The sequence below is a fragment of the Anser cygnoides genome, chromosome 6, assembly GCF_040182565.1.
Source record: "Anser cygnoides isolate HZ-2024a breed goose chromosome 6, Taihu_goose_T2T_genome, whole genome shotgun sequence".
In the NCBI taxonomy this organism is placed as follows: domain Eukaryota; kingdom Metazoa; phylum Chordata; class Aves; order Anseriformes; family Anatidae; genus Anser; species Anser cygnoides.
Window position 1 is genome coordinate 5,374,284 of NC_089878.1, and position 26,062 is coordinate 5,400,345.

The 26,062-nt window shown below is 45.7% G+C and overlaps 1 protein-coding gene across 6 annotated transcripts in view; it reads right to left on the reverse strand.

Moving 5' to 3' along the window:
• The window catches only part of MYO1B (myosin IB), a 185,761-nt gene that overhangs the window by 64,476 nt on the left and 95,223 nt on the right, over window positions 1-26,062 (reverse strand). For all 6 annotated transcript variants that reach the window (XM_066999045.1, XM_013187484.3, XM_066999046.1 and 3 more), the window contains one exon: window positions 17,984-18,099. In XM_066999045.1, the coding sequence (XP_066855146.1) occupies window positions 17,984-18,099 (116 nt within the window). The remainder of the gene's footprint in view (window positions 1-17,983; window positions 18,100-26,062) is intronic.

A 26,062-nucleotide genomic window follows, 5' to 3' on the forward strand; every position in this document is an offset into this window, starting at 1 on the left:
GCCAATGCCATTGCTTCCATGATTTGACTCAGGAAAGCAGCTTTCAGCTGGAAGGCACGGCTCCCCGGTGCTTTTCAGACTCGCAGACTGGGTGGCTCACGCCGAGCCTGCTGTCCTGCAAACAATCTCAGCCATCAACTGCTACCTCACTGTTGAAACAGCTTTCTTGGCAGTAGTTGCACACCAGAAAATGAAGTCAGCGTCAAGCACAGAGAAAGTATTCTCTTTCTGTTGATATACTGAGTTATGAGTTAATCAGCCTAGCAACCATCCATCTTTTCTAATACACCCAATTTCTAGTTTCCCAGCAGCCCGTCACAATATATTTTAGTGCTTGATATATTAACTCTGTCTACGCCACACAGTGAAAAAAAAACAAATCACGTTCCTTCTCCTCCCTCAGCAAAGAAATTGGAAGTTTAATACTCCAAAGAGATCTGTGAAGTTGGAGGCGCGAGTGCGATTTCAGCCAGTTCTGCTAACAATACCCAATCCAGGCAGGGATGCTGGGCATATGTCCTCTTTTTCTCCAGTCTTCTACACAACCCAGCAAAGCAAAAGTTTCACAAGTATCAAGATTTAATATTAAATACTATCTGCTAGAGAGACAAAAAAAAGAAGTAAACTCATTTTAGAAGTTTTGTATATGTACACGTTAGAAGTTAGCCAGAAGCTTTCTAAAATTTACTTCTGACGTTTCAACCACTGCTTCAACAATCCAATTTGAGGAGGCAAAGCTAAGAGCGTATTTAAATAACAGTGTTCCAAATTTGTCTTACTGGCATTGCAAACAGCATGGGACACATTTGCATCAGAGCCTGAACACAGATCTTTAGTTCAAAGAAAAAAAGCGATCAATTCATCTGCTGTGTCAACTTTAACGCACAGCACTACTTCACTGTCCTTCCTGTTCATCATCATCTTCTGTCTTTGCATTGAAAAGCTTCGAGTCCTTTTGTTCAAACTCTGCTTGTTCCAAAAATAAAATTTCATGCTATCCCCTATTTGTTACAAACATATAAAATAATTTCATTTAAGACCACTTTAGCTTAACATATTTTAATGATCTGTCGACTGCAAAGAATCCTTTTATCCTTTTCCTTTCAGCAGCGTTAAGAGGCACAGCTCTGGAAAGTCAACGTTTACAGCTATGGCTTTAAACCACATGCTACTATCTGAGCTGCCTCGCAATTACAGAGCCTAAGTACATTTTTTAAAATAGTTCATAATTTACAAAGTAGTTATAACCCATGTGTTTTGAATTAAATGGTGAGTGTGTCAGCAGTGTCATTTACCATACCTTATAATAAACTCTCCTATGATTTTTAGGTTATCCTGGAAGACGACGACATTCTCCTACCACAACAAACAGAACTATTTCCTGGAGCTCTCTTATAGCTAAGATTTAAGTATAGAAGCAATTTGAAGTCAGAACACCACCCACACCTAGATCACTCAGCAGGCTCTGCTTTTTTATAGCACCCGCTTCTCTGGCCACGTGGATCCAGATGGCCAGACAGCTCTACAAAGAAACCCAAGTCCAAACCTAAAAACGCTAACACAAAGGGAAGCAGCAAACAGGCCTCCAGGGGGAGTTCCTGAAGGGCTCGGGCAGCTTTCAGCAGCACACCTGCGCCTTGAGACCAGAGCAAGGCTTGCAGCCACCCACCCCAATAACAGGCATCAGCCGCTAGCGCATCACCTGGGCGCTCAAGGCTGGCCCCAGAGTAACAGTGGCAAAAAGCCTTAAATAAACAAATCAGAAATCGAGCTCACAAGCCAGCTCTTCTCTTCCACCGTCTTCCTCCCTTAAGCCAAAATCACCAGGATGAGCAGTCCTCAGCTGGCAGGACTTCTTCCCACCAGCGTTTTCATGCTTCCTCTCCCTTCCTTCAGCGTTCTCAAGCAGCATCCATTGGTGAACGCTAACTGAAATGCACTGATGGCTTTCCCCACGCATTAATACGGTTCCCTTCAGCACATCTTTCCTGGCTGTTGCTTTCCATTCTCAGTCTCTCGGTCCCCGTTTTAAAACCTCTATTGTTAAATCTTGGCCTCCATCTGCCAACTCATTCGCTACTTCCAAAGGAAATGAAGAAAACCTCTCTCCATGACCCCTCCAATTCCTCAGGAAGCAGAGCCCCATCACCCCTTCATCTCTACCCATCTGTCCCTAAACACATGGGCAGGGTATATACTATATACACACATCAGTGCTTTAGCATTGAAAAGTATGTACTGTGCTGCATTAAAAAGAAATACAACAAAATTTAAATTCTACGTATCATTTAATGTAAAATTTATGCAGTATTTAATGTATATTAATTCTTTCAAGTCTAATTAAAGAAGAACATTGAAGTTCCTTCCTTTTCTTTATGACTGCACAGAACAGGATGACAACGAAGTTGTTTCTTCCTCTCACAGTATGCTGTGGGAGAACATCAGAATCACGGTTTGCTCTGGTATATATAAAAAAATAGTAATAATAATGGATGGGAGAAGTGGAAGCATATTTTATAAAGTGCTTTGAGGCTTTATGTTGCAAATCATCACTATTAGTTATGTATGTTTTCCCCCACTCCACTGAAGCTCAGTGGAAAAATCACCATTGGGGAAAAACAACCAGAAGAGATTATTTGTATTATTAGCTCATAGTACAGAATCATTTAATCTAATTGCCCTACAGATAAAAAGTGTGCTCCCATTTCCCATAATTACAAACCGACTCGTGTTCGGCATTTTGACACACTTGAAAAGAAAAGGTTGATTAGCTTGCCACTGGTGTGAATGAAGCAGCAGCTGACGGAGCATGGGCTAGGACAGACCTTCACAGGCGAGCAGCTGCTCTTTGAAAAATGCCCATCAGGGAAAAAATTAAATGAGTTTAAACACCAGGATAAAGAGGTGCGCTACGACAGATGGAAAGGCTTTTACCCCATTCAAAATACTTCTGCATTTTTAAACCTATTTGGTTTTCCTGGTGAGTACAGAAACCTGTTTTATCAACAATACTGTGTGGCTAATATACACTGCAGAAGCACACCTCCTGCATACGCTTCCCCACTTTGTTATTCATGCTAGCAACTGTGACGTTACTAGACACAGAATAAAGCCCACGGCTGTGTAAATCAGCCCATCTGATTTGTAAGAAGCAGCCGTAATTTATGGAAGGCAAGGGAGAGAGGGAATAGGACGGACAAAGCCACTCTCGATTTCTGAGAGTAAAACACTTTAAACCACAGCCTACTGTTAAACCAGAGACATTTATCTTCTGGTCCGGTAAGCCGGGAATATAATATACCCTCAGATGCTCATATAAGCACTTTTCATTGTAATTTAAGTGTTCTTTCTGGAGATCTTGTCTTCCTCAGGACGAAGCAGCTTTCAGACTTGCTTCAAACACATCGTGCTGCAGCCTTGCGGCTCCCAGCAACCCACTGGTCCCGGTCCCTTCCCTCCCCAGGGACAGCGAGCGGCCTCACAGATTCACACAGATTCACAGATTTCTCTAGGTTGGAAGAGACCTCAAGATCATCGAGTCCAACCTCCGACCTAACACTAAGTACTCCACTAAACCATATCCCTAAGCTCTACATCTAAACGTCTTTTAAAGACCTCCAGGGATGGTGACTCCACCACCTCCCTGGGCAGCCCGTTCCAATGCTTAATAACCCTTTCGGTAAAGAAGTACTTCCTAACATCCAACCTAAAACTCCCCTGTCGCAACTTTAGCCCATTCCCCCTCGTCCTGTCACTAGGCACGTGGGAGAATAGACCAACCCCCACCTCTCTACAGCCTCCTTTCAGGTAACTGTAGAGAGCGATGAGGTCGCCCCTGAGCCTCCTCTTCTCCAGGCTGAACAAGCCCAGCTCCCTCAGCCGCTCCTCGTAAGACTTGTTCTCCAGACCCCTCACCAGCTTGGTCGCCCTTCTCTGGACTCGCTCGAGCACGTCCATGTCCTTTCTGTAGCGAGGGGCCCAAAACTGAACACAGTACTCGAGGTGCGGCCTCACCAGAGCCGAGTACAGGGGCACAATCACTTCCCTCGACCTGCTGGCCACACTGCTTCTTATACAGGCCAGGATGCCGTTGGCCTTCTTGGCCACCTGAGCACACTGCTGGCTCATATTCAGCCGACTATCCACCAATACTCCCAGGTCCTTCTCGGCCAGGCAGCTTTCCAGCCACTCATCTCCCAGCCTGTAGCTCTGCTTGGGGTTGTTGCAGCCCAGGTGCAGGACCCGGCACTTGGCCTTGTTGAACTTCATGCAGTTGACCTCAGCCCATCGCTCCAGCCTATCCAGATCCTCCTGCAGAGCCTTCCTGCCCCCGAGCAGATCGACACACGCACTTAGCTTGGTGTCATCTGCAAACTTACTGAGGGTGCACTGGACGCCCTCATCCAGATCATCGATAAAGATATTAAAGAGGACCGGCCCCAGTACCGAGCCCTGGGGGACTCCACTAGTGACCGGCCTCCAACCAGATTTGACTCCATTCACCACAACTCTCTGGGCCCGGCCATCCAGCCAGTTTCTAACCCAGCGAAGCGTACGCCAGTCCAAGCCACGAGCAGCCAGTTTCTTGAGGAGAATGTTGTGGGGAACGGTGTCAAAAGCCTTACTGAGGTCAAGGTAGACCACGTCCACAGCCTTTCCCTCATCCACCAAGCGCGTCACTTGGTCATAGAAGGAGATCAGGTTCGTCAAGCAGGACCTGCCTTTCATAAACCCATGCTGACTGGGCCTGATCGCCTGCTTGCCCTGCAAGTGCCGCGTGATGACCCTCAAGATAATCTGCTCCATGAGCTTCCCCGGCACTGAGGTCAAACTGACAGGCCTATAGTTCCCCGGGTCTGCCCTCCGGCCCTTCTTATAGATGGGCGTCACATTGGCTAGCCGCCAGTCAACCGGGACCTCCCCCGATAGCCAGGACTGCCGATAAATGATGGAAAGCGGCTCGGCCAGCTCCTCCGCCAGTTCTCGCAGTACCCTCGGGTGGATCCCATCAGGCCCCATCGACTTGCGCACATCCAAGCTCCGTAGCAGGTCGCCAACCATTTCCTCATGGATAGCGAAGGCCACATCCTGCTCCCCATCCCCTTCCACCAGCTCAGGGCACTGGGTGTCCGGAGAACAACCGGTATTGCCGCTAAAGACTGAGGCAAAGGCGGCATTAAGCACCTCAGCCTTTTCCTCATCCTTAGTAACTAGGTTTCCCCTCGCATCCAGTAAAGGATGGAGATTCTCCCTAGTCCTCCGTTTCGCGTTGATGTATTTGTAAAAGGATTTTTTGTTGTCTTTAACGGCAGTAGCCAGATTGAGCTCCAGATGAGCTTTGGCCTTTCTAATTTTCTCCCTGCACAGCCTCGCTACATCCTTGTAGTCCTCCTCAGTGGCCCGCCCTTTTTTCCAAAGATTATAAACCCTCTTTTTTCTGCTAAGCTCCAGCCGCAACTCTCTGTTGAGCCAGGCCGGTCTTCTTCCACGCCGGCTCATCTTTGGGCACGTGGGGACGGACCGCTCCTGTGCCATCACGATTTCCTTCTTGAGGAGCGCCCAGCCTTCCTGGACTCCTCTGCCCTTCAGAACCGCCTCCCAAGGGACTCGGCCAACCAGCGTCCTGAGCAGCTCAAAGTCAGCCCTCCGGAAGTCCAAGACAGCAGTTTTACTGGTCCCCTTCCTGGCCTCGCCAAGAATAGAGAACTCTACCATTTCGTGGTCACTCTGCCCCAGACAGCTTCCGACCACCACATCTCCCACCAGTCCTTCTCTGTTTGTGAAGAGAAGGTCTAGCGGGGCACCACCCCTGGTAGGTTCACTGACCAGCTGCGTCAGGAAGCTATCTCCCACGCTCTCCAGAAACCTCCTAGACTGCTTTCTCTGTGCCGTGTTGTGTTTCCAGGATATGTCCGGGAAGTTGAAGTCCCCCACGAGGACAAGCGCCGACGATTTTGCAACTTCTGTCAGTTGCCTATAAAACTCCTCATCCGTCTCCGCATCCTGGTTCGGCGGTCTATAGCAGACCCCCACCAGGATGCTAGCCTTGCCGGCCTTCCCACGGATCCTAACCCACAGGGATTCAACCTTATCATTCCCAGCCTGGAGTTCCACAACATCAAAAGATTCTCTAATGTAGAGAGCCACGCCACCACCTCTTTTGTGCTGCCTGTCCCTCCTGAAGAGCCGATAGCCAGGCATTGCAGCACTCCAGTCGTGGGAGCGGTCCCACCACGTCTCCGTGATGGCAACCAAGTCGTAGCCTGCCTGCTGCACGATGGCTTCCAGCTCCTCCTGTTTGTTACCCATGCTGCGTGCATTAGTGTAGATGCACTTCAGCTGGGCCATCGCCTTCTTCCCCGGCCTAGCCATTGTTTCCCCCGGCACAGCTCCAACAGGCCTTGTTTGAGCCCCGTCCCCCTTCTTACCTAGTTTAAAGCTCTCTCTATGAGCCCCGCCAGCTCCTGGCCTAGGATCCGTTTTCCCCTTGGAGATAGAGACCCGTCTGGGGCCATCAGGCCGGGTGCCGAGTAAAGCTCCCCATGGTGAAAAAACCCAAAATTTCTATGCTGGCACCAGCCTCTGAGCCACCTATTAACCACATGAGCTTTCCGCGTCCTCTCCGTGCCTCTCCCTTCCCCCGTAGGGATAGACGAAAACACCACCTGCACTCCCGCTCCCTCCACCAATCGTCCCAGCCCCCTATAGTCCTGTTTGATGGCCCTGAGGCTTCTCTTTTCAACATCATCGCTGCCAGCCTGGACTATCAAAAGCGGGTAATAGTCAGAGGGGCGAACCAGGTTTGGAAGCTTCCTGGTAACGTCTCTGACCCTGGCCCCAGGGAGGCAGCAGACTTCCCTATGTGTGGGGTCAGGCCGACAAATAGGGCCCTCCGTTCCCCTGAGGAGGGAGCCGCCCACAACAATCACCCTTCTTTCTTTCTTGGTGGAGGCAGTCCTGAGGCGTGGAGTCAACTTCCTCACCTCAGGCATCCTCCCGGGTAGGCTTCCTACCTCATCCTCACCCACGGGTCTCTCGAGCCCCAGGGCCTCAAACCTATTGTTCAAGGGCACCTGGGAAGGCGGTGCCGGCAGGGGAGGGCATCTCCTGCGAGGTCGAGCAGGGACCTGTCTCCATTCCTCCTCAACTCGCAGGTCCCCTCCCTCTGCCCGATGGCAACAGGGCAGGGGGTCCACCCCCCTTTGGGGCGTCTCACCCTGGTCCCTCTCCCTCCGCTCCTGCAGGGAGTTGCTCCACCAGTCTATCTCCCGCTCGCACTCCCTGATATCCCTCAGTCTCTGCACCTCTTCCTTGAGTTCCGCCACCATGCGGACCAGGTCGTCCACCTGCTCGCACCTCACGCAAGCAGTCTCCCTGCCTCCCGCCGATGGCAGCAAAAGGCTCAGGCACTCCCCGCATCCTGAGACCTGAACTGCCGCATGTTTGGACGGGCAGTCGGTCTGGGTGTGCACTGACTTCCTAGAGAAGGCACCGTGCCTGGTGGAGACCATTGTAGCCCAGCTGACAGGAGAGTGCCGTTAGAGGAATTGTCCCTAAGGGCGGGTGTGAGCGCTCCGCCCTGCCTGCGCCAACTGCCTCGCTAACTGCCGCGTCACTCCCACCGCGTCACTCCCTGTTTGCCGGCCCTGTTCGCCGCGCTCCTGGTCGCTCGCGCTCCCTAAGGACTGCCTTTGAACGGCCGGGGGGAGGAGCTGACGCTGTCGCTGCTGGCCCCGCCTACGCTTCGGCAGCCTCCCTCACGAGGGCTGCCGGTGCCTGGCGGCTCCCTCACGTAGGCTCGATGCCCGAAAAATAGCCCTGCCTGTCCCGATCCCGCGCTCCGCTGCAGCACGCGTCTGCCCCGGAGCCGGTCGCCTCGGCAAGTGGCTCTGAAAAGGCGGTGGTGCCCGATTTAAAAGGCCCGCCGCTGACGCTCCTCCTGCTCAGTTCCGACTGCTTCCTTTTCACGGAGCGACAGCCTGAAAAAATGCGTATTTTTAGAAAACGCAGTGGTCTTTTCCCTGCACTGTACACAAAAGATGTGTACGCAGCATATGATTTTCTGCCTACTTCAACAACATCCAAGGCACCTCTTTGGAGCAACTGGCTATGACGGAAAAGAAATGAACACCTTTACAAGGAGCCTAAAACCCAGCTGTTGCATTATTTTCCTTCATCTGGTAGACAAGGTCTCTGAACATAAAGGTAACTGTGCCACTTTCTAATCCAAACTGTAAAACAAATCCTCTCTCTGAATTTTAGCAAATTCTACCCCAGTAAGCATGTCCACAGCACATTCAATGGCTTGCTCTTAAAAGCTGCTGAACTGGCATTAGGTGCGGGGCTGCACCGGGTGGCAACACAGTTTGCTGTCAGGAGAAATGCCAAGTCCTCCACCACATTCATCCTGCAGCACTGGAGAAGTAAGGGCACTGTCACATCCCCTCAGCTAATCAAGCTTGGGCAAGTTGCTGATCGCCAGGTTAGAAATGCAGGCCCCGTAACACAGGAGCACTGTTACTCATGCCATGCAGCTACCCGCAAGTTTATCAGAGACTGCGGCAACAAAACCGCAAATAAAAATAATTCAGTTATCCTGAAAACATCTGATAGGTAACTGCAGCATTGTGTAATTACATAGGCACGTTGCCACTTAACATTGCTTGAAAGAGCTACCGAATTTTTGGATTTTGCAAGTAACTCTAAGTACTCTTAACAAACCAAGGAGTTTAAGCAGCCTCACATAACTTTATTTCACCTCCAGCTCACTTTTTGAAATAAAGTACCACTTGGGAACCCCTGGGTAAAGCAGGGACTAAGGCACATCTCAAAGATCCTGTGCGCTCATTAGCTCAGGCACAACACCAAGCTAACGAGCCTGTCCAGTCTATAAATAGACATCTGTTCAAACATATATATATACCCAAATCCCATGCATCCCTTGCTGCTCTGCTACCCCTCAACACGGATGCCCACCGCACACACCTCTTCCGTCCTGAGGTCACAGCCTTGCTGAGAATTGTCTCAGAGTGATTATGGTCAGTTCTGGCTTGAACTCCACAAGGCTTAGCATGTAAAAATCATTTCTGTAGTATACAGAAGGAAACTGTGTATACAAAAAAAATGCAGATTTGAACTAATTTACAGAAATGACCACAATTAAACCGTCTTTGTAGTTCAGAGCTTTATTTGTAAACCCCAGTCCCAGCTCTCTTATCTATCCAAAACATAAGGAAAAGATTATTCAGTGTGCTAGACAGTAAATATTAAGACTGTGTATTTCGTAATTCCTAACGTGAAATAGTTTATCTTTAATAACCCAAACTACACTAACCACGATGTACTCAGAGTTGTAGAAATCAGAGCCTTTTGCAGATAGTCACAGACAAAAGGAGACTGAATGGAAAAAGTGCCTCTGAAGGTGGTAAGAGAGCTGGATTTTCGCTGAAGTTTCAAGGCTTTAAACATTAGCTTTGTTTATGCTGTCTCTAACATCATGACAAAGGCTCCTAGCATAGCAGATGGGCATTTGCTGGTGTGTTATAAGTTGCTTAAAAAAAAAAAAAGGCACCATTAAGCACAATGAGACATTTCCCCAGAAAGAATGACAGCTGTTCTTAATTGCAATCTGAAATCCCATTTCTTCAGAGTACCATGCTGCCACGTTAGGGAAGGCACAAGGAAAATTTTGATCCATGTACACACCATGCATCAAACGGGATTTCTCTCGTTTCCAATAGGGCCTCTACCTGCCCTCACTTTTAAGTCTGGATCTCAAAACCGAAACACAGCAGTGTCTCCTTTAAGTACTTCTCATTCTTTCCAGTGTGCAAAAAGTCCCAACATTTTAATGAAAATCCTTTCTTAAATATAATCCAGATCCTTTCTTTAAATATAGTTACATAGAAAGCTGCACGAGGTGTTTAAAATTGTTTTTATTTCCAAGTTCTACCATCACATCAGTCAATTTTCTAACCAGAAGAATTTCAATGTGTTAAGCAGCACACAAAACGTCGGTCTGATTTCTAGCCTAGATGTACAAGAGAAAAAGCTGCAAAGGGAACAGTTTGCAATATCCAAAGACATAAAGAGCAGCCATGTATTGACAAATTTGGAGAAGTGCATTACAAAAATGAAAAATTATTCAGTTTCTCAGTATTCCTTTTCCCTGTTTAACAAAGGGCCCATTTCATTCACAACATTCAGCCGGTCATGCTGAATGGATTCCCAAGCCCTTGGTGTGCATTAGTGGGATTCGGCTTTATGTGACAGTGTGAATTAATTAAAAGAAAACCTCAGCATTCTATGTCCTAAAAATATCAACGGCATAATATGAGCTCTAGACAGAAGTTTCAGTTCCAGGAAAATGAGAGAAATGGGATCTGGCAAAAAAGTTACCATGAGTTTAGACTCCTGGAGCATTAACACACATCTCCAAATAGCCAACACATAGTATGTTTTTTTCTTTTTTTAATAATCTTGGCTTTAACAATCTAGCCAAAACGAAATGTTTTTATGCTTACAAATAAACACAGACTATCCCAAATGCACTCATATCACAAAAAAAAAAAAAGAAAAAAAAAAGAAGAAAGAAAAGAGAGAGATTGTCACAGATAACTAAAAACATTTGACTCTTAATCCCCAACACGACTGAAGTGAAATGTGAAAGTATGCTGTGTACAGAGGTATGGGTAAATATTTGAAAACTGTACTGAAAACAAAGTGATTTTGCTTAGGCTCTAAGCCAGCGGTTAATTCACGAAGGATCCCCCAAGATTATTTTCCTTCGTGCACCACGATGACGATTCTGGAGTTACAGAAGCATCTGGAACTGATCTCCGGTTCAGCGTTTCCCTTACAAACCCGTTCTGCTTTCAAGGTACCGATTCTTGCGTTTTTTGCAGGCTTCTCCAGCAGTGCCCAGCTCCTTGTAGCCGGCAAGGACCATGCATGGCGGCTGAGGGACAAGCGCGCGCGCGCTACCGGAGTGAGGTGGGCTCTGCGCAGGGCGAAGGGCCTTGTGACATGCTCGTGACACCACTGCCAGATGGAAAGGAAACCACCCATAAAACCCACAGATTTGGTGCTTCTGAATGGCTTTCTTGTGCCATAAACACTCCGGCAGCCCCATGCTCTGCGACTACAAACAGCACCGTGCGTTTTCCTGGTGAAAATCCCCCGTGCCAAGCTCCCAAGCCCTTACAGAGGAGGAACATGCACCGGTGCCACAAACAAAAATGTAAAGGGCCTTTTCATTTCTTAAGTTAGACAAAGCTCCTTAGAGGACAGACGCAAAGGCTCGTTCCAATGAACTTTGTAATCCAGTCTAAATGTCACGCCAGACTGTTTTAAAAATTAAAATAAAGCCCAACATTCATCTGCGCACTGCTTTCCAGGCTGTTTATACTCCTTGGGCGTTGGGTACGTTTTTTGAGCCTCCTTACAGCCCCACGACCTGCTATAAATCAGTTCCGGTGTTATTAGGTATTATTACAAAATTTCATGCGATCTAATAACAGCAGCACACAAGCAGCTACTGTTCACGTTGATAAGACTACATTCACCTCGCAAGCACTGGGGTCAGATGGCTGCATAACGTGCCACCCAAACCAACTAAAACAGCCCTGCTCAGATTTCAGGAAAATGTCTAATGTATTGCTGCGTGCAAGAAAAATCTTCCTTTATGTCCTAAGCTTTCAATCTCACAAGTCTCTTCCCAAATGCTCTACAGAAAATCAGATGGCTGCTTCGAGACAGCCACATCACAGCTGCCTTCCTCAAAACTCTGCTTTCTCAGCACTTCTGGGGGCTCCTGTCAAAAAATTCAGGACATCGTGCACCCATGGGAGGTGGGCGAGCAGCCTGCAATACAACAGGCTCCTTCCTCTCAGGCATGAAGTCCTGCTGACTCTTGAAGCAAGCGTGATGTTTCATCCTCTTGTCATTTATACGCTTGAGGGATTTATCTTCATGGATATGCCATATCCAGTACTGCCACTCTGTAGAGGTCAAGAGCCTAAAGCCTGACCCCTTCCAAAGTATTTTCTGTGTTTTTTTCCTTCCGCTTTCTTCTTTCAACTCGTTCCTAGCACGAGTTTAAATATTACACACAGGCAGTCTTCCTTAACTGCTATTTATGATTTCTGTCAGCTGCAAACCCTGCCGCCCTGCCCAGTGGTTAATTTTGCCAACTAACCTTTGAAGTGATCAAAGTAATTGTCTTCCCTGACTACAAATCTCTTCAGAAATAGGCACTCTGCTGAGCCATGTGAATGAGTCCAAAGGGTGAATTTCTGAAGAAGTCAGGAATTACTAGGAATAGGAACCAGAGGATTGTAAAAAGGGGGTACCATGAGCTGAGCAAAACCTTTGGGGTGTTAGCAGAGTTGTCCAAATAAAGAAGAAAGGAAAAAAAAGGCACGTGAAGATGAGGAAAGGTCAAGATGAAAAGGAAGTGTTAAAATAAACATGCAGGGTCAATGAAGGACACTAAACTAGCACAGGCTCTCACCCCACCAGCCCCTTCTACAGCAAATAAAATGTGTATCTTAAAACTGATGGCTACGGGGAATGTCTTAGTTTTACATATAGGCAACCACTACCCCTCACAGCTGAGACGTCACCATCCCTTCAGACAAAAATATTTGCTTTAAATCAATGTTGTTTTTTAAATAAAAAATGTTACCATAACCTTACTGTTTCTGAAGACATGCAATCCTGGAAAACCAACAAAAAAAGCCAGAAGCAGAACTATAACTTCTATATTCACTGCTTATACTGACTCAAAACAGTCCGGACTTGAATAAGTAACAGCCAGTTTTGCCTATTGTCAATATAACTGCAGATATGAGAATGATTTGTCCCATGAACTATTAATACATTGACCACTGAAACGAGGAACACATAATTAAGTTCCTCGTTGTAAGAGGCATCAGGTTGATATCTCTGTAGTTGCATCCTAGGTAAAGGCAGACCATTTTTCAGGACTTGTCTACAAATCTCTATATATCTGAAAGCTTTTAATGCAAAACTATTGTCTATTCAGAAAATATTTGACTCCAAAATACTAATAACAAGTAAATAAAATGTACAGCAAAATTGCCCAAGTGGAATTCAATAGACTGGCAGATCAGTCACATTTCTAGCATGCTGTCTGATAAAAATCTCCTCCAGAAATTTTACTGATGTCCCAGTTATTCATCTTAAATATATTGGTGCATCTCTTAAAAAAAAAAAAAAAGTGTGTTGACTACAAATTCTTACTGGCTTGCAACTTGTCGCTAGCAGTACAGTTACCACTTTCTATTTTGTTCCTCAACTTAAAATAATTTGCAATTCTAAAGTGAGAAGTTAAGGCATTTCAGACTGGGAAGGGGAGCAGAGAGCCACACCGCATGTTACCTGCCAGAGATGGAGAGCTGCTGGTAGCCAGCAGCTGCTGTTAAGATAGGAAATGCAATAAAGCACCTGCTCTGCAATCCCATAGAGCAAACCTGTTACTGGTAAGAAAGTGATACAGCACCATGGCTACAAATAAATGGTACGATGAACTGCTTATTTCATATTGCCTTCGCTTTGAAGATTCCAGCAGCCGCCTTTGTCACTGGTGGAAGTCGATATAAATTAGCAAGGTAGACAGCTTGGTTGTCTCTCACGTCTAGGCTACCCACAAGGTAAGCAAAACAGCAATTACATCAACTGAAAGGGTAATTACATCAACTGAAAGAGCAGAACACAAGTGTGAGGACTGCACAAATCAAGCGGCAAATTCTTTGAGCACTGAAATGTCATACTCTGTCCTGCCGAGTCAGAGACAAGTTTGATCCTGCCTCACAGATAAAGACAAAAACATTAAGGATTAACAAAACACTGGGGGAATAAATAAATAAATAAAAAGCTTGGTAAACTTCCTGCTGCAGCTATGCAAATAGCCACAGAGTAGGAAAACAAGCATTCCAGAGGCCTAGAAAAGTAACACTTTTTACACGGTGCCACAACAACAGTGAATTTAGAGAAGAATGGACTATAAAAATAAAAACTCTTTGATCCAATTTTAACCGGTATAACGTTATCCAAAATCATCTGACCAGGAACTCCTTCTGCCAGGGATCCTGTGGCTGCCTGGTCAAGATGCATTTGCAGCCTCTCTAGTTTCCAAAGAGCATTTTAAAAAGTTAAAAAAAAAAAAAAAAAAGCCTGAAACCTGCAATTAAGTATTAACTAGCATCACCCAAGCATTGGGCACTCTTGTAGATGCTGCTGAGGAAACACAGGGTAGATGAGAAGGTGATGACTCCCCTCGTCTTTCGGATTAGGGTTAAGAAAACACATGAACAGATTTCCACTCACATGGTTTTGTGTTTCCTTCAGTGACCATGTATGGAAAAAAGTCTCGAGGTATGGATTTCCTTCACGTCATTATACACTCCTCTCCTTTTCCTTCCCTTTTCATTTTCTCACCCAGCCTGCTATTTCACTGGGACAGTTGGATTTCTCAAGCACACCCTCCCTGTCACAATCCCTCACATCCAGACGCTTGCATGTACCCCAAGCACAGACAGAAGGCCATATGAAAAACTACTGGAAAACAACCAAAATGTGATTTAAAATCTTAATTTCCCAGAAACTCCCACAGAGAGCCCTAGCTCCGGAAATGTCCCTCAGCAGTCTGCTCCAGAGACACTGATGTGTAAAGCCTGGCCACCCAACCCAGGCGGTTCTCTCTGAAATGGCAGACCTTAGAGAACGTGAGCCATCAGGTGACAACACCTTTACTTCAGACAGGAGTGTTTGGTGCCACACAGACTAGTTTCTAGAGGAATTTCATCAAGTCCAAACCACTGCTAGATTTTTTTTTTGCAATAAATTGTGCGAACTTTTCTAGCTAGCACTAGTGATCAATTAGACTGATTATTTGCCCAAAGGAGACACGGAAATAACAAACATACTATATATAGCTCCATTTACAAGCACACTTTCCAGGTCATATATATTAGCTTCCTTATGAACAACCAAGAGTTTTGGTTTGCCCATTACACAACAGGAACCAGAAGTCCTTCCCAAAGCACACTGAACTGGTGCAGTGGGCTTACCCAAAATCAGGTCTTCTGAAGAGGCCACAGCTCAATGGAGAGTCACACATCAAAGAAAACCAAGCATGTAGATCTCAACAAACTACTGTGGTTCCCCCTCCACACACACACTTGCACCAGAAGGAACACCCCGCATTGCAATGTGCCACACAACCTCTGCACTAACGCTCCTGAGCCCCGAGGACTGCAGGGTGTCTGTGGAAGCGAAGCAATCAGCTGTGCCTGAACCCTGCCCCCAGCAGTGGCCTGCTGCTCCCAGATCTGTCAACCCCAGAATCAGCTGCCAGCTCCGAGGCTGGGGCAATGCCAGGCTGGGCTGGCTGCAGCAGGACCACGCGGCCACATCTCCTGGTCCAGCCCTGTGGTCACAGAGGGGACAACCAGGCTGGTGCGAATCCTTAGGCTACCAGTACAAGGCCGTTTAGGCTTGTCCGACGTGGGGTAAGGCAGCACACGTAACACTTACTTTATGCACCTACAGTATTTTAGAAGCATCTTTTAAAGACAGTCAGAAGTTTACCAGTTTTGGAGGAGACAAGTGGTGCTCGCGTCTCCAGTTCTCATTAGCATCTTCCCACAGGTGAGAAGGAAAGCAAGGTCACCACAGGGTAACAGCTTTCAAACTACAGAAACATGAAATGAAAGCACCGCATCTTCAGAATAAACTGCAAGAAACTATTTCATAATCTGCAAGAAACTATTTCATAATTTTTAAGGATATTTTGTCTAATGGGTGTTAGAAGACAAAATCCTCATACAGAAGCAATAGCAAATAAAGAAAACCTGTGGAGAGATCACATCTGCCCCAGACAAATCAGTCTTGTAACGTTCCATGACTTGGCACTGTAACTAAACTTGCGAGGGAAACTGCCTTACTAATACACAGTCAAGATTTCCTGACATAAGTTAAAATTCAATATTTTCTCTCCCCAGCCTACTGCTCTTAAGAGTGGATTTCCAGTGCTTGGATTCCAGGAGTTCTCATTCTGAGATGGCAGCCTGACATTTTTGTTGACACAATTACTGTCATTAGCAACGAATGACATCAATGAAACTACTTCCTACTCAGTTCAGGTTCTCCTTTCTTTTCCCTGAGTCTCTCACTCTAAGCTTCTGACACCTGCCCTTACTACCTTGAAACTAATTTACATTTTAATATTGAAAGACAAACATTTTGCTAGTCAAAGTAGAATGTATATTTCATTGGATTAAGCAATGAAAAAATATGTACCGGAATGATTATTGACCATTTTTATTCTGGAAAACTCTCTCACAGGAGAAATGGAAAAGCAGAGATCAATATATTACTTTGTCCAACATGTAACCAAGTACTTCGTGCTGACTTTCAGAATGTCAGACAAACTGTTACTCCTAGGTTTTATTTTTAAAATCCTCCATCATACGCCAGCAAATTTTATGCAACTGAGCAAAGTTAGTCAAGCAGAAAGTTCTTTTAGCAAGCAACTGTGTTAATTCAGCAAGCAATTGTGCTCGCTAAACAAAGCTGTGAAGAAAATCTGAACATAGTGAAAGTTTGGATCCAAAAGGACCAAGAAAAGGACCAGAAGCTCATTTGATCTGCTTAATTGGCTGTTTGCATTTCAGCCAATGTATTTGGAGGAGTTACAGGTGAAGTATGAAGGCAAAGAATTAATCAGAATAAAATAACTTCCAGATGTCTTTCCACACATAATTTCCTTTTAATCTAAAAGCTAACACCAGAGGAAGATGCCGAAGCTTATGGCCACGTGTAGTCATTTATCCGACCACTGACCACTCCACACAGCCTCTTGAACGTGTAACTGCAAAGCGTGCTGACAACCTCACAGGATGCTGGAGGCATTTCCCTACCCCAGCATCGCGCGGGAAAGAGAAACAGCTGGCTCTAACCTCGCCACTACGACGTCTAACGAGATAAAACAATTACTACAACATACGGCCTTGAAGACAAGATGCCTCATGTCCAGCCACACCACCACACCTCGATCCAAGTCTCATCCTGTTATGGACAGGGTTTCACCAGTGCTTCTCCAGGAACTCTGACTGTGCCCGAATGATATGGGTCATGTCTGATCCTGACGGTCACCTCCCAGCTCAGGAAAGAGGTGTGACGCTGGCCAGGCCTTGGGCTTCTCTGCAGTGTGCACCCCCAGGGAGGAATCGCCGAAGGTGAACAAAATCAGAATATGAGTTTATACTTACTTTTCAGCCTTCCGCTCCTAAATATAGACCTAGAATTTACATCGTATGCAAATCATATTTTGCAATATATGATCTGTATACTGGCAATACTGTATATTTGCAATACGTTTTAGCGTTACGATTTATATTACATATTTATGGCACTTTGGCTGCCCTCTTGAATTGCCTCATTTCCACCCAGAACAGACCAGAGGAGACAGTTTTTGTTCTCCCACAGATGCCATTCAGGTACGACCAATCTGTTCCACAGTCATCATGAGGGTTTTTTCATTTTTTGAACTGTGCAAAGAGAAATTAACAGTTTCAAATACCCAGAGGAATACTATGTTACTCAAACATATTTAACACTTGGAGGCTTTCACAAGGCAATCTAGACTTCGCAAGAAGTGGATTTCCTTGAAAACAGACTACTTGCAATGCAGTTACAGGAAAATGTTCTGAAATGCATGTACCAGCATCTAAATACATGAAACACAATGAAAAACATGAAAAAAAGTGTAACTCATCTCGACTTCTCTTTAAAATAAGGATGAACTTTTTTCTCTTTTTTTTTTTTTTTTTTTTTTTTGCTGTGTGTGGGGGAGGGTATTATGTTTGCTTTAATCAACATAGACCTTTTGATGAGAAAGACAGCTGGCACCATCTGCTTCAGGACAGCATGAAAACTAAAGCTTCTTCACTGTACTTACATGTGGGGGCTGAGCTCATAAAAGTTTCGGTTTCTGTATTCTTCAACTTTCTCTGGAGTATAAATGGGTAGAGGTCTGTAGGGGTTTATTGATATCACCACACTGCCAATGTACGTCTGTTGAAAGAAAAAAATGCACAAAAAATCATTGTGGATTTTTCTTTTATATATCATTCTCCTATCTACTACTTATGCAAAAAGAACAACAACAAAAAAGCCCAGTTGTAACAATGAATAAATACGTACACACATTCTGAAATGCTTTGCAGATCTCCTCACCAAACGATGTCAGATACCCAGTAAATAATTCTACAGAACGGAATGCCTCCTAAGAACATTTTTAAAACAAACTCCAATCATACAAATGCTTCTCTGACTAATTTAGTTGGGGAGGGAAAGGGAAAAGGACAGAGACGTACACGAAGAAACATGCAAACATGGCATGAGCTTCACTGCAGCCCTCGTGCCCTCATACAGAACCATGCAGAAGCGATGCTGCAGTTCAAGTGTGGAAAGAAAAATGATGCTTCATGGGCACAGATGCTACACAAACTTGCTGTTACCCATGGAAAACAGCATGGGTAATGCACTGGTTTTCCTCAGCAGCGAGCTGAATGAAGAAGGCCATCATACAGCAGCTTACCAGGCACAGCCAACCTGCCTCTGCAGCTCTCCATACCCGTCTTCAGCTGCAAGAGCCACGATCAAATACACCCGCGTGGCAAGAAATACCACAATCCCTCCACGCCCTGCCTGCAGAGACCTATCAAACACACAGTCAAACCCAAGTACTTGGTATCTCTTTCCACAGCCATGAAATGAATAAACACACCTGGGAAAACATTTTTTTTCAGTAAGTGGGGGCTCCCCTGAGGTGTAATGGCTACACACAAAAGCCACAGCTTCCCGTTATTTGGGTTACAATTGCTAGTAAATGCTGAAGAAAACCCAATGATTTTTACATAGGTCTATGAGTTTAAATGGCTCCTTCCCCATGACACCTTAGCACCTCACAATCACTACTTGGACTTATCTCCACAGTTTTTCTTAGAGGGAAGTGCCATAATAAGCATTTTCTAAATGGGAACAGAGGTGGAAGGAGCCCAAGTTATTCACCAGCGGGTTTGGCAGAGTGCTGAGTCACAAACTGACAGTATTAAGTGCTGCTGCAACCCTCCCGTATCTAACTTTCACGTCTAAAGCAATTTTCTGCTAACTGCTAAACAAATCTGGTCCTAAGCAGAAAGCAAGGAGAGCAGAATTTCCTATCTGCCGCAGCACACGTATGCATAGCACGCTGTGAACTCACCCGGCATTTTCTGCCTGATTTACAGCAGGGTCGAGCAAACCAGACTGCAGCGACAAAACAAGCAGCACAAGGCTTCCAGAGACCCTCGCAGTTCTTCCTCGCAGTGTTTCCTGCCCACAGGACAAACCAGAAGCTGCCGCCGCTGACAACTCCTCGTGCAACTGCCGCTGCGACGAAACACATCGCCCCACTAACTGGGCTCTCGTCTCCCCATTCCCAAACAACGCATACTTTCCAGAGGAGAGGGGAACTGGCCAGCAATCCTTTGCTAAACATCTCCCCCACGCAGCCGAGCAAGAGCAGCCCAAGAGCCCTGGAAACAAACTGGCTTCATCGAGAGCTCGTGGAAAATGTGGCGAGGGGGACCAAGCCCGAAACTGCCTCACATCTCGGTGGCCAGGCTGCGGCTCAGGAGAGGGACGGCCAAAAATCTGCCCGTGAGGGGGGCACCCCAAAGGCTACCGAGGCAGCTGGAAAACAGATTTGTGTCTTGCAAAATTTGTAGATCTTTGCTTCTTTCAAATACGCAGTCATGTGTACTTCATATACATTTTCTTCAAATGATAAATTGGTTTAGTTTTGTGGTCATCCTCCCCTCAACATAGAAAGTGTTTTCTATTTGTGCCTGCTCTCTTGCACTGAACTATAAGAAAATCCAAAAATTAGCTTTCTATAGCCAGTCTTTGCTCTGCTCTCTCTACAGCTCTGCCACTTTGCAAACCTACAAACTCTTGGCAAGAATAAGAAGCTTTCTAGTCTTCACAAGTGCATGGACACCCTCATTAGGGCTCCTTCCTGATAAAACATTACTATGTTAACTCGTTTCCTCATAAATCTTAAAAATCTGTGAATTCAGCCCATTTTGAAATCTGTGTTGGAAAGTAGAGCCGAAGACAGATACAGGCCAGATCTTGAAGTCTGTATTTAGAAACAGGAATTCTCTGCAACTCAAAGACCTGCCCTTTCCAGCTCTCCTGCTACCATAAACGCATAAAGTTTAATTGCTAAGTTTCTTGAAGCACCCTGAAATGCCAAGGCAAAGAAAGATGGGCAAAAGCAAAAAGCTTGATTTTTAATTTTGGATGCAGGCATTCAAATGAGATTTATTCAGAAGCATCTCTTCGTAGCTAAGTACTGCCTAGACAATGTATTTTGGGAGTTCAAGTCAGCTGTTTATTGTCAGACACGTACAAATACGGAGCACTTCCTAAAATACCAATATTTCAAAAGGTCGAATGACTATATAGAAACAAAGCCGTACAAATGTCCATTTTAAACTCCAACCCAAAACACGCCAAGAAATCATTGTTCTTGCTGCAAAGTTGCTTAAGAGAACTAATACACGCCCTCTTCTCCAAATGCCACTATCTCACAATTGATACCTAATAGCTCCTTGCTAGTGGTGGTCTGTGAGATTCCACAGAGCTGGGATAAACAGATCCAGAAAAGCGCTTTCCCACATAACATCTGCCTTCCCACCAGACCTCTATGATAAACAAACAAAATAAATGGCTCAAACCCTTGAGTGAGCAACAAGCTCAGAAACATTCCAGCGCTGGAAGGAGAATGCCGAGGAGTAGCAGGAGACCGTAGAGTGGCCCCCCAGGGACTGCAGAGAGCCTTTATTTTCCCTGTTTAAGGAAAAAGCGAAACCCCAGAGGAACAGCCTCATGATGAAAGCACCGAGCACAGTCAGGAAATTTGATTTCTCTCTTGGCTTTGCCACGGTTTTCTTATGCGAGTTTGGACAAGATCTGTTGTCTCCTCAGGTTTTGCTAACGAGAGACTCTTGATTACACACCTTCCTCTAAGTATCTCCTTTATTGCAGTAAGTCACAAAGGCAAATTCTGCCTCCTTGGCGCGTTTGTCCAGATCCTGGAACAAAAGGACTCTCACTTGTGCTTTATCAGTGAATCAGCCGCGTAGCACGGTAACACTGCCGGGCACTAACACTGCAGCTGTGGAAAAGAGCATTCAAATTTCTGTCAGGTCAAATGGCAACACATCCTGCATTCTTCATCAAAGCGACACAGACAACTCATTCCTGTGAAATTAAGGGCTTAAGACCTTGAGCAGAAGAAAACGTTAAATCACAATCCAACCGGAAAAGGAGGCAATGTTTGTCACGTTGAGCCTCCGTCCTGTTGAAGATGCAATTTCTGAGACCCTTTGATGCCTAATTTTTCCCTCTAGGAGTGAAAGCAAACCTAACACGTTGCCCGGGGTAAGGTGTTACTGCTACTTCAAGCTTGTCCGTGCCTTTCTGGCCCAGCAGCTGTAAGACTAGGCTGAGAAGATGCCTGAGAGAGCAAGACTGCAGGAGGCTCCCACCGGCACTCGGTGGAAAACCCATGGGGCACCAGCCTCTTCCCAGCCAAAGGCTGGGGAAAGCTACTGCTGGAAACTGGCAAACTGCCTGAGACGCCTGTGTACCTTTGCAGCCATGAGGCTGCACAAATCTTGCAGAGAGCCCAGCAAAAGGTCCCGAAACACCTCTGCAGCCAGGAAGCGCTTAAGCTGTGGTGAAATCCAACGCACAGGGACGAGGCAACGCAAGTCAGCTCGAGAAGAGGAGCTTTCAGAAAACCACTGGCACAACTTATGGGAGAACATTTCACACCCTGGCATACAGTATATTAATAAAGCCATTTTCCCCGACAAAGTTAACCTTGCAATAGCCCAAGGGTACAGAAGAGAGGAGACTACAGCTGCAGAAGCCAGGGAGCATTATCAATGGCAGTCAAAGCTGTAGAACAGGAGCTGCAGAGCCAGGGCTGTCACGCCAGCGTATCTGTGACAGCTTTTCTGGACCTGGGGCATTCTACACAAAGCTTAAAATCATTGTGTGTCTGCACTGACTCACTACAAACCTTCTGGAAGCATACATTTGGCAGCTCTGTTAGAAACAAACCCCCTGCTTCTTGCCCTTGGTAGCCTGCAACAGTCCAGAAAAATAACTGCTGCAAAAATGACTCCTGCTGCAAAATGCCCAATCGGTACAGGGCCCTGCAAGTACGTTATAAGTGTGCTAAATTCCCAGGGCTCAACAAGGCTGCTCAATTTATCTGTGTATTTTTCTTTTAAATGCTGTAGCACAGAAACAGAAAACAGATTCTAGTAAAATAGGATTGTTAGTGGGGACACAGGTAATTCAATTTATGCAGACCGACTTTAATAGCCCAGATACGCACCCTGCCCATTCCTTTAGTGATTAGGCTCAAAAGTACTGGGTGGCTATGATTTTGAACAGTTTCAGATCACTAAAACAATTCACTGAAATTAAAAACATTAAAGTAAGATCAAAGAGAAGTGTGACTAGATTTTTTGGAAGGAATCCAGAACTAACGCTTGGGCAGCACTGATTTTATATATATATATGTGACATCAGCAAGAATGTATTTCTAATTTACTCATTTTAATTTATATTTTGCCTGAGCGGTTGTGGTTCTGGATTTTGCCAACTCATAAGCACATGTGCTGCTGCATGCTCAGAACAGCTGAGGCCAAGGAGACAGCAGACGCAGAGGCAGCCTGTACTTACATGTTCTCAGCTTTCTGAACCGTCTCAAATGCAGACAGAACCTGTCAAATTTAACACTGCAACGCTGCTCCGTAATAAAGCTTCTCATTTTAATAAATATTAGCAGCTAGATCAGTACCATCTCAAAATATCATCTGTTATTTGAACAATCACGGCGTGTGCTCAAATTTGTTTTTCGTTGTGGCTGGCCACAAAAAGAAAAAATAGATAAATGCACTCTGCTTTTGGACCCTTGCGTTTTTCATGTCTGGAACACCTGCAAAGTTGAGAGAGACTAAGTTTGAAAAGAAGGAGAAAAACAGTATCAGGCAGACTAAGAGCAAAAACGCCTTAGAAGCTTGTTTCTGGGACTTTTACTGTGGTACTGCGTATCACAATGTAGGTGTTTTTACAGTTTGGTGGAGAGGGATGGGCTGGGTACTTGAACAACACACAAACAAACAAGCTACAGTTTCATCCTACAGTTTCCATCCGGGGGTTTTCCGGCACTGCTTCCTGAAGGCATGCAGACAATAAACTCCACCTGTGATCCAAGCCGCGCAGCTGCACTCTGCGCTGAGCCAGGGCTGGGTAGTGCTCCTCGTGCCCGCGGGGAGCCTCGGTCCGCGCTGCCCACAGCACTCCCGTGGAAGCACGGCCACGAGTAGAGCCTCTGGGCACCTCCTGCAAGCGCGGCCCCAGGATCTCAAAGAGCAACGATCATGTGGAAAGACCAGAGCTAATAACATTTTAGCTCCTCGATCAGGAGCTTCTATGAGGTTTTTCTAGAAAAAGCAGAATAAACAACTGTGCTTTGAGTCCTCAAATTAGCATTGCCTGGCAAATACAGCATCTCTCCAAAGCTCCTGATCAGCTCTGAAATGGCTGCAATAATTGGTGAGATGTTACAGATAAGGAAGCCAGTTTCCATCGCCCTCACTCGAAGAGAAGCCAATGCTAAAAATGTACTTTTCCAAAGTCTAGTCTGTGGTAAACTGAAGATGCAAACCAGACTGTCATACTTAGTTTTACTCACTCTCCAGAGAGAGGGAAACCTCTTAAAATCTCCTTCTCCTTGATACTCCTGAGTACTTCTCACTCTTGTTTGGACTCATTTCTAATTACGTTTGTATAAGTGAAGAAACAGAATACTGGATTTCTGAACAAACACAACTTATATCCCCCACGATGACTAAAGCAAGGCTGGAGACCACCCTCCTGGACATTACATTTTAGCCCCAGGAACACACTGGGCAAAGTCAGTATGTTGGAATAGAGAAGAAAAAAAACAATCCTGGTAAGATACCATATGCATTTAATGCATTTATTAACCATGACTGGCAACATCATAAAACCTGGACAGGACAGAAAAAACTTAGTAGAAGTACATAGAAGAGCACTCAATGACTCCCTGAACTTGGGAAGAAAAAAAAAAAATCAAGCAAAAGAAGAAACTGTGTCAACAGCTGAAGTAAAATAATCTTACTGATAGAGGAGAGAAACTTCACCACTAGTATACATCCCAAATATATTGGCATAAACCAAACATGTCGATGGCCGATTTAATAACTCAAGACACAAAGCTCAGACAGGTACCATAAAGGCAGAATTGCCTACCTATATCCCACAGCAAACAAAAATGACACGGGCAACCTGTGTCAAAAAGGATAGCAAACTGCTACGATACTCCGCTACGGGCTTGATCCTGCAAGTCCCTGTGCAAAGAGCAGCCTGAACAAGCTGCAGGCAGCCTGCACCGACCGGGATCCAGCCCTTAATTGCACTGCAATCAGATTTAGAGCCCTGAAGTAACAACAGAGCCTCTTCCAGAGAAAGACACAGAAGCATGACAAGTTGAAGCAAGTACTTAAAGAGGATGCATGTGCAGAGATTATCGGGTTTCTCTCCTAAGTTTCTGGAGGGCACAGACTTTTCTCTGCTGATCACCGAAGAGTACTGCTAACCTCCCGATCATCATGACAGGCTCTAATGTTGTTAATAATGAGGCAGATTAATCACCTCAACCATCCACCCCTCTGACTGCATTCGGATGTTTTTATGCAAATAAGCAGAGTTCCTATACAGGATGCAATTACAGGTGGCATCTGTAAAGTAGGTGATGGAGAAGTCAGCCCAAAGCAGACTTGAGAAATTTTAAGGAAAGCATTTAAATACCCTGGAACATCAATGTTTGCTAACTTTGGGAAAGATAAAGACTTGTTTTCATAAGCAAACAGCAACTGGAGATTGGATAGAGTCTGTGCCAAGAAACCTCCCGTCTCAACGTGCACAAGAAACAATAGCAGAAAACATTAAAGAGAGGACTCAGTCCAAAACATCCCATTATTTCTGTATGAATAAAAAGGGGGGAGACACCGTATTTTTACAGTACTTGGGCATTTTTGCTGCTATTTGCCAATCTTTCATTAATCTTCCATTTGTGTTTCGTGTAACATGCACCGAAATCACCAAGAAGCGCCCCAGAAGCCTTCATCACCTTAATGAAGGAACACGCAGCGTTCTGGGGGCAGAGCCAGCTCTGTAGCAGTTGCGGGGGCCCTATGGGAGGCATTTCCCACACCACCCTCTCTCTTTTTTCAAAGTGCCGCATCAAAGAGACAAGAAGAAGGAATGTATAGGGAAGAAGACCTCTACGCGCAGCCCACAATATCCACATTATTTTCTGTGATCCTTACTCATGTTTTCTTACTTCCTTATGAGGATAGTGCATACAGCCCTACAAATAAATGCCTCCGCTGCCACGCTCAGCATCGTGGGTGCTGTACAAAAAGAAAAGGAAACAAGGCAATGCCTTGAGATAAGCAACTTTCCTCCCACAAGGTACCTCAAAGTTAAAAGTAACCAACCTGCTGGCTGCAAGCATCTTTACTCCAGGCAAGTGATTGAGTTGGTTTTACTGGGGTGGGCTGATGTGAAGGGCCAAGAGGATTTCTGATGCGATAACGAGCAAAGCAAGTTTTATAGGGAGGCAGAATAGTTCTTATTAGACTGCGAGATATCACTGGAAAAGATGTGCCTGGGGCACACAAATCCTTCTCCGCATCCGAAGCGGCAGGCTTCAAGGCCCTCGCCTGTGGCAGCTGCAACAATATTATTGCTGCAAACCAGTATCTTCCCTCCCGAGGGAAACTGTGGAGGCACCGCTGGGAAAATTGTTTAATCCGGCAGAGGCGTCCCCCGAGGGAGGAAGAGAAAGATCTGAGGAAGCTTGGGTCCCCTGGGCTACCAC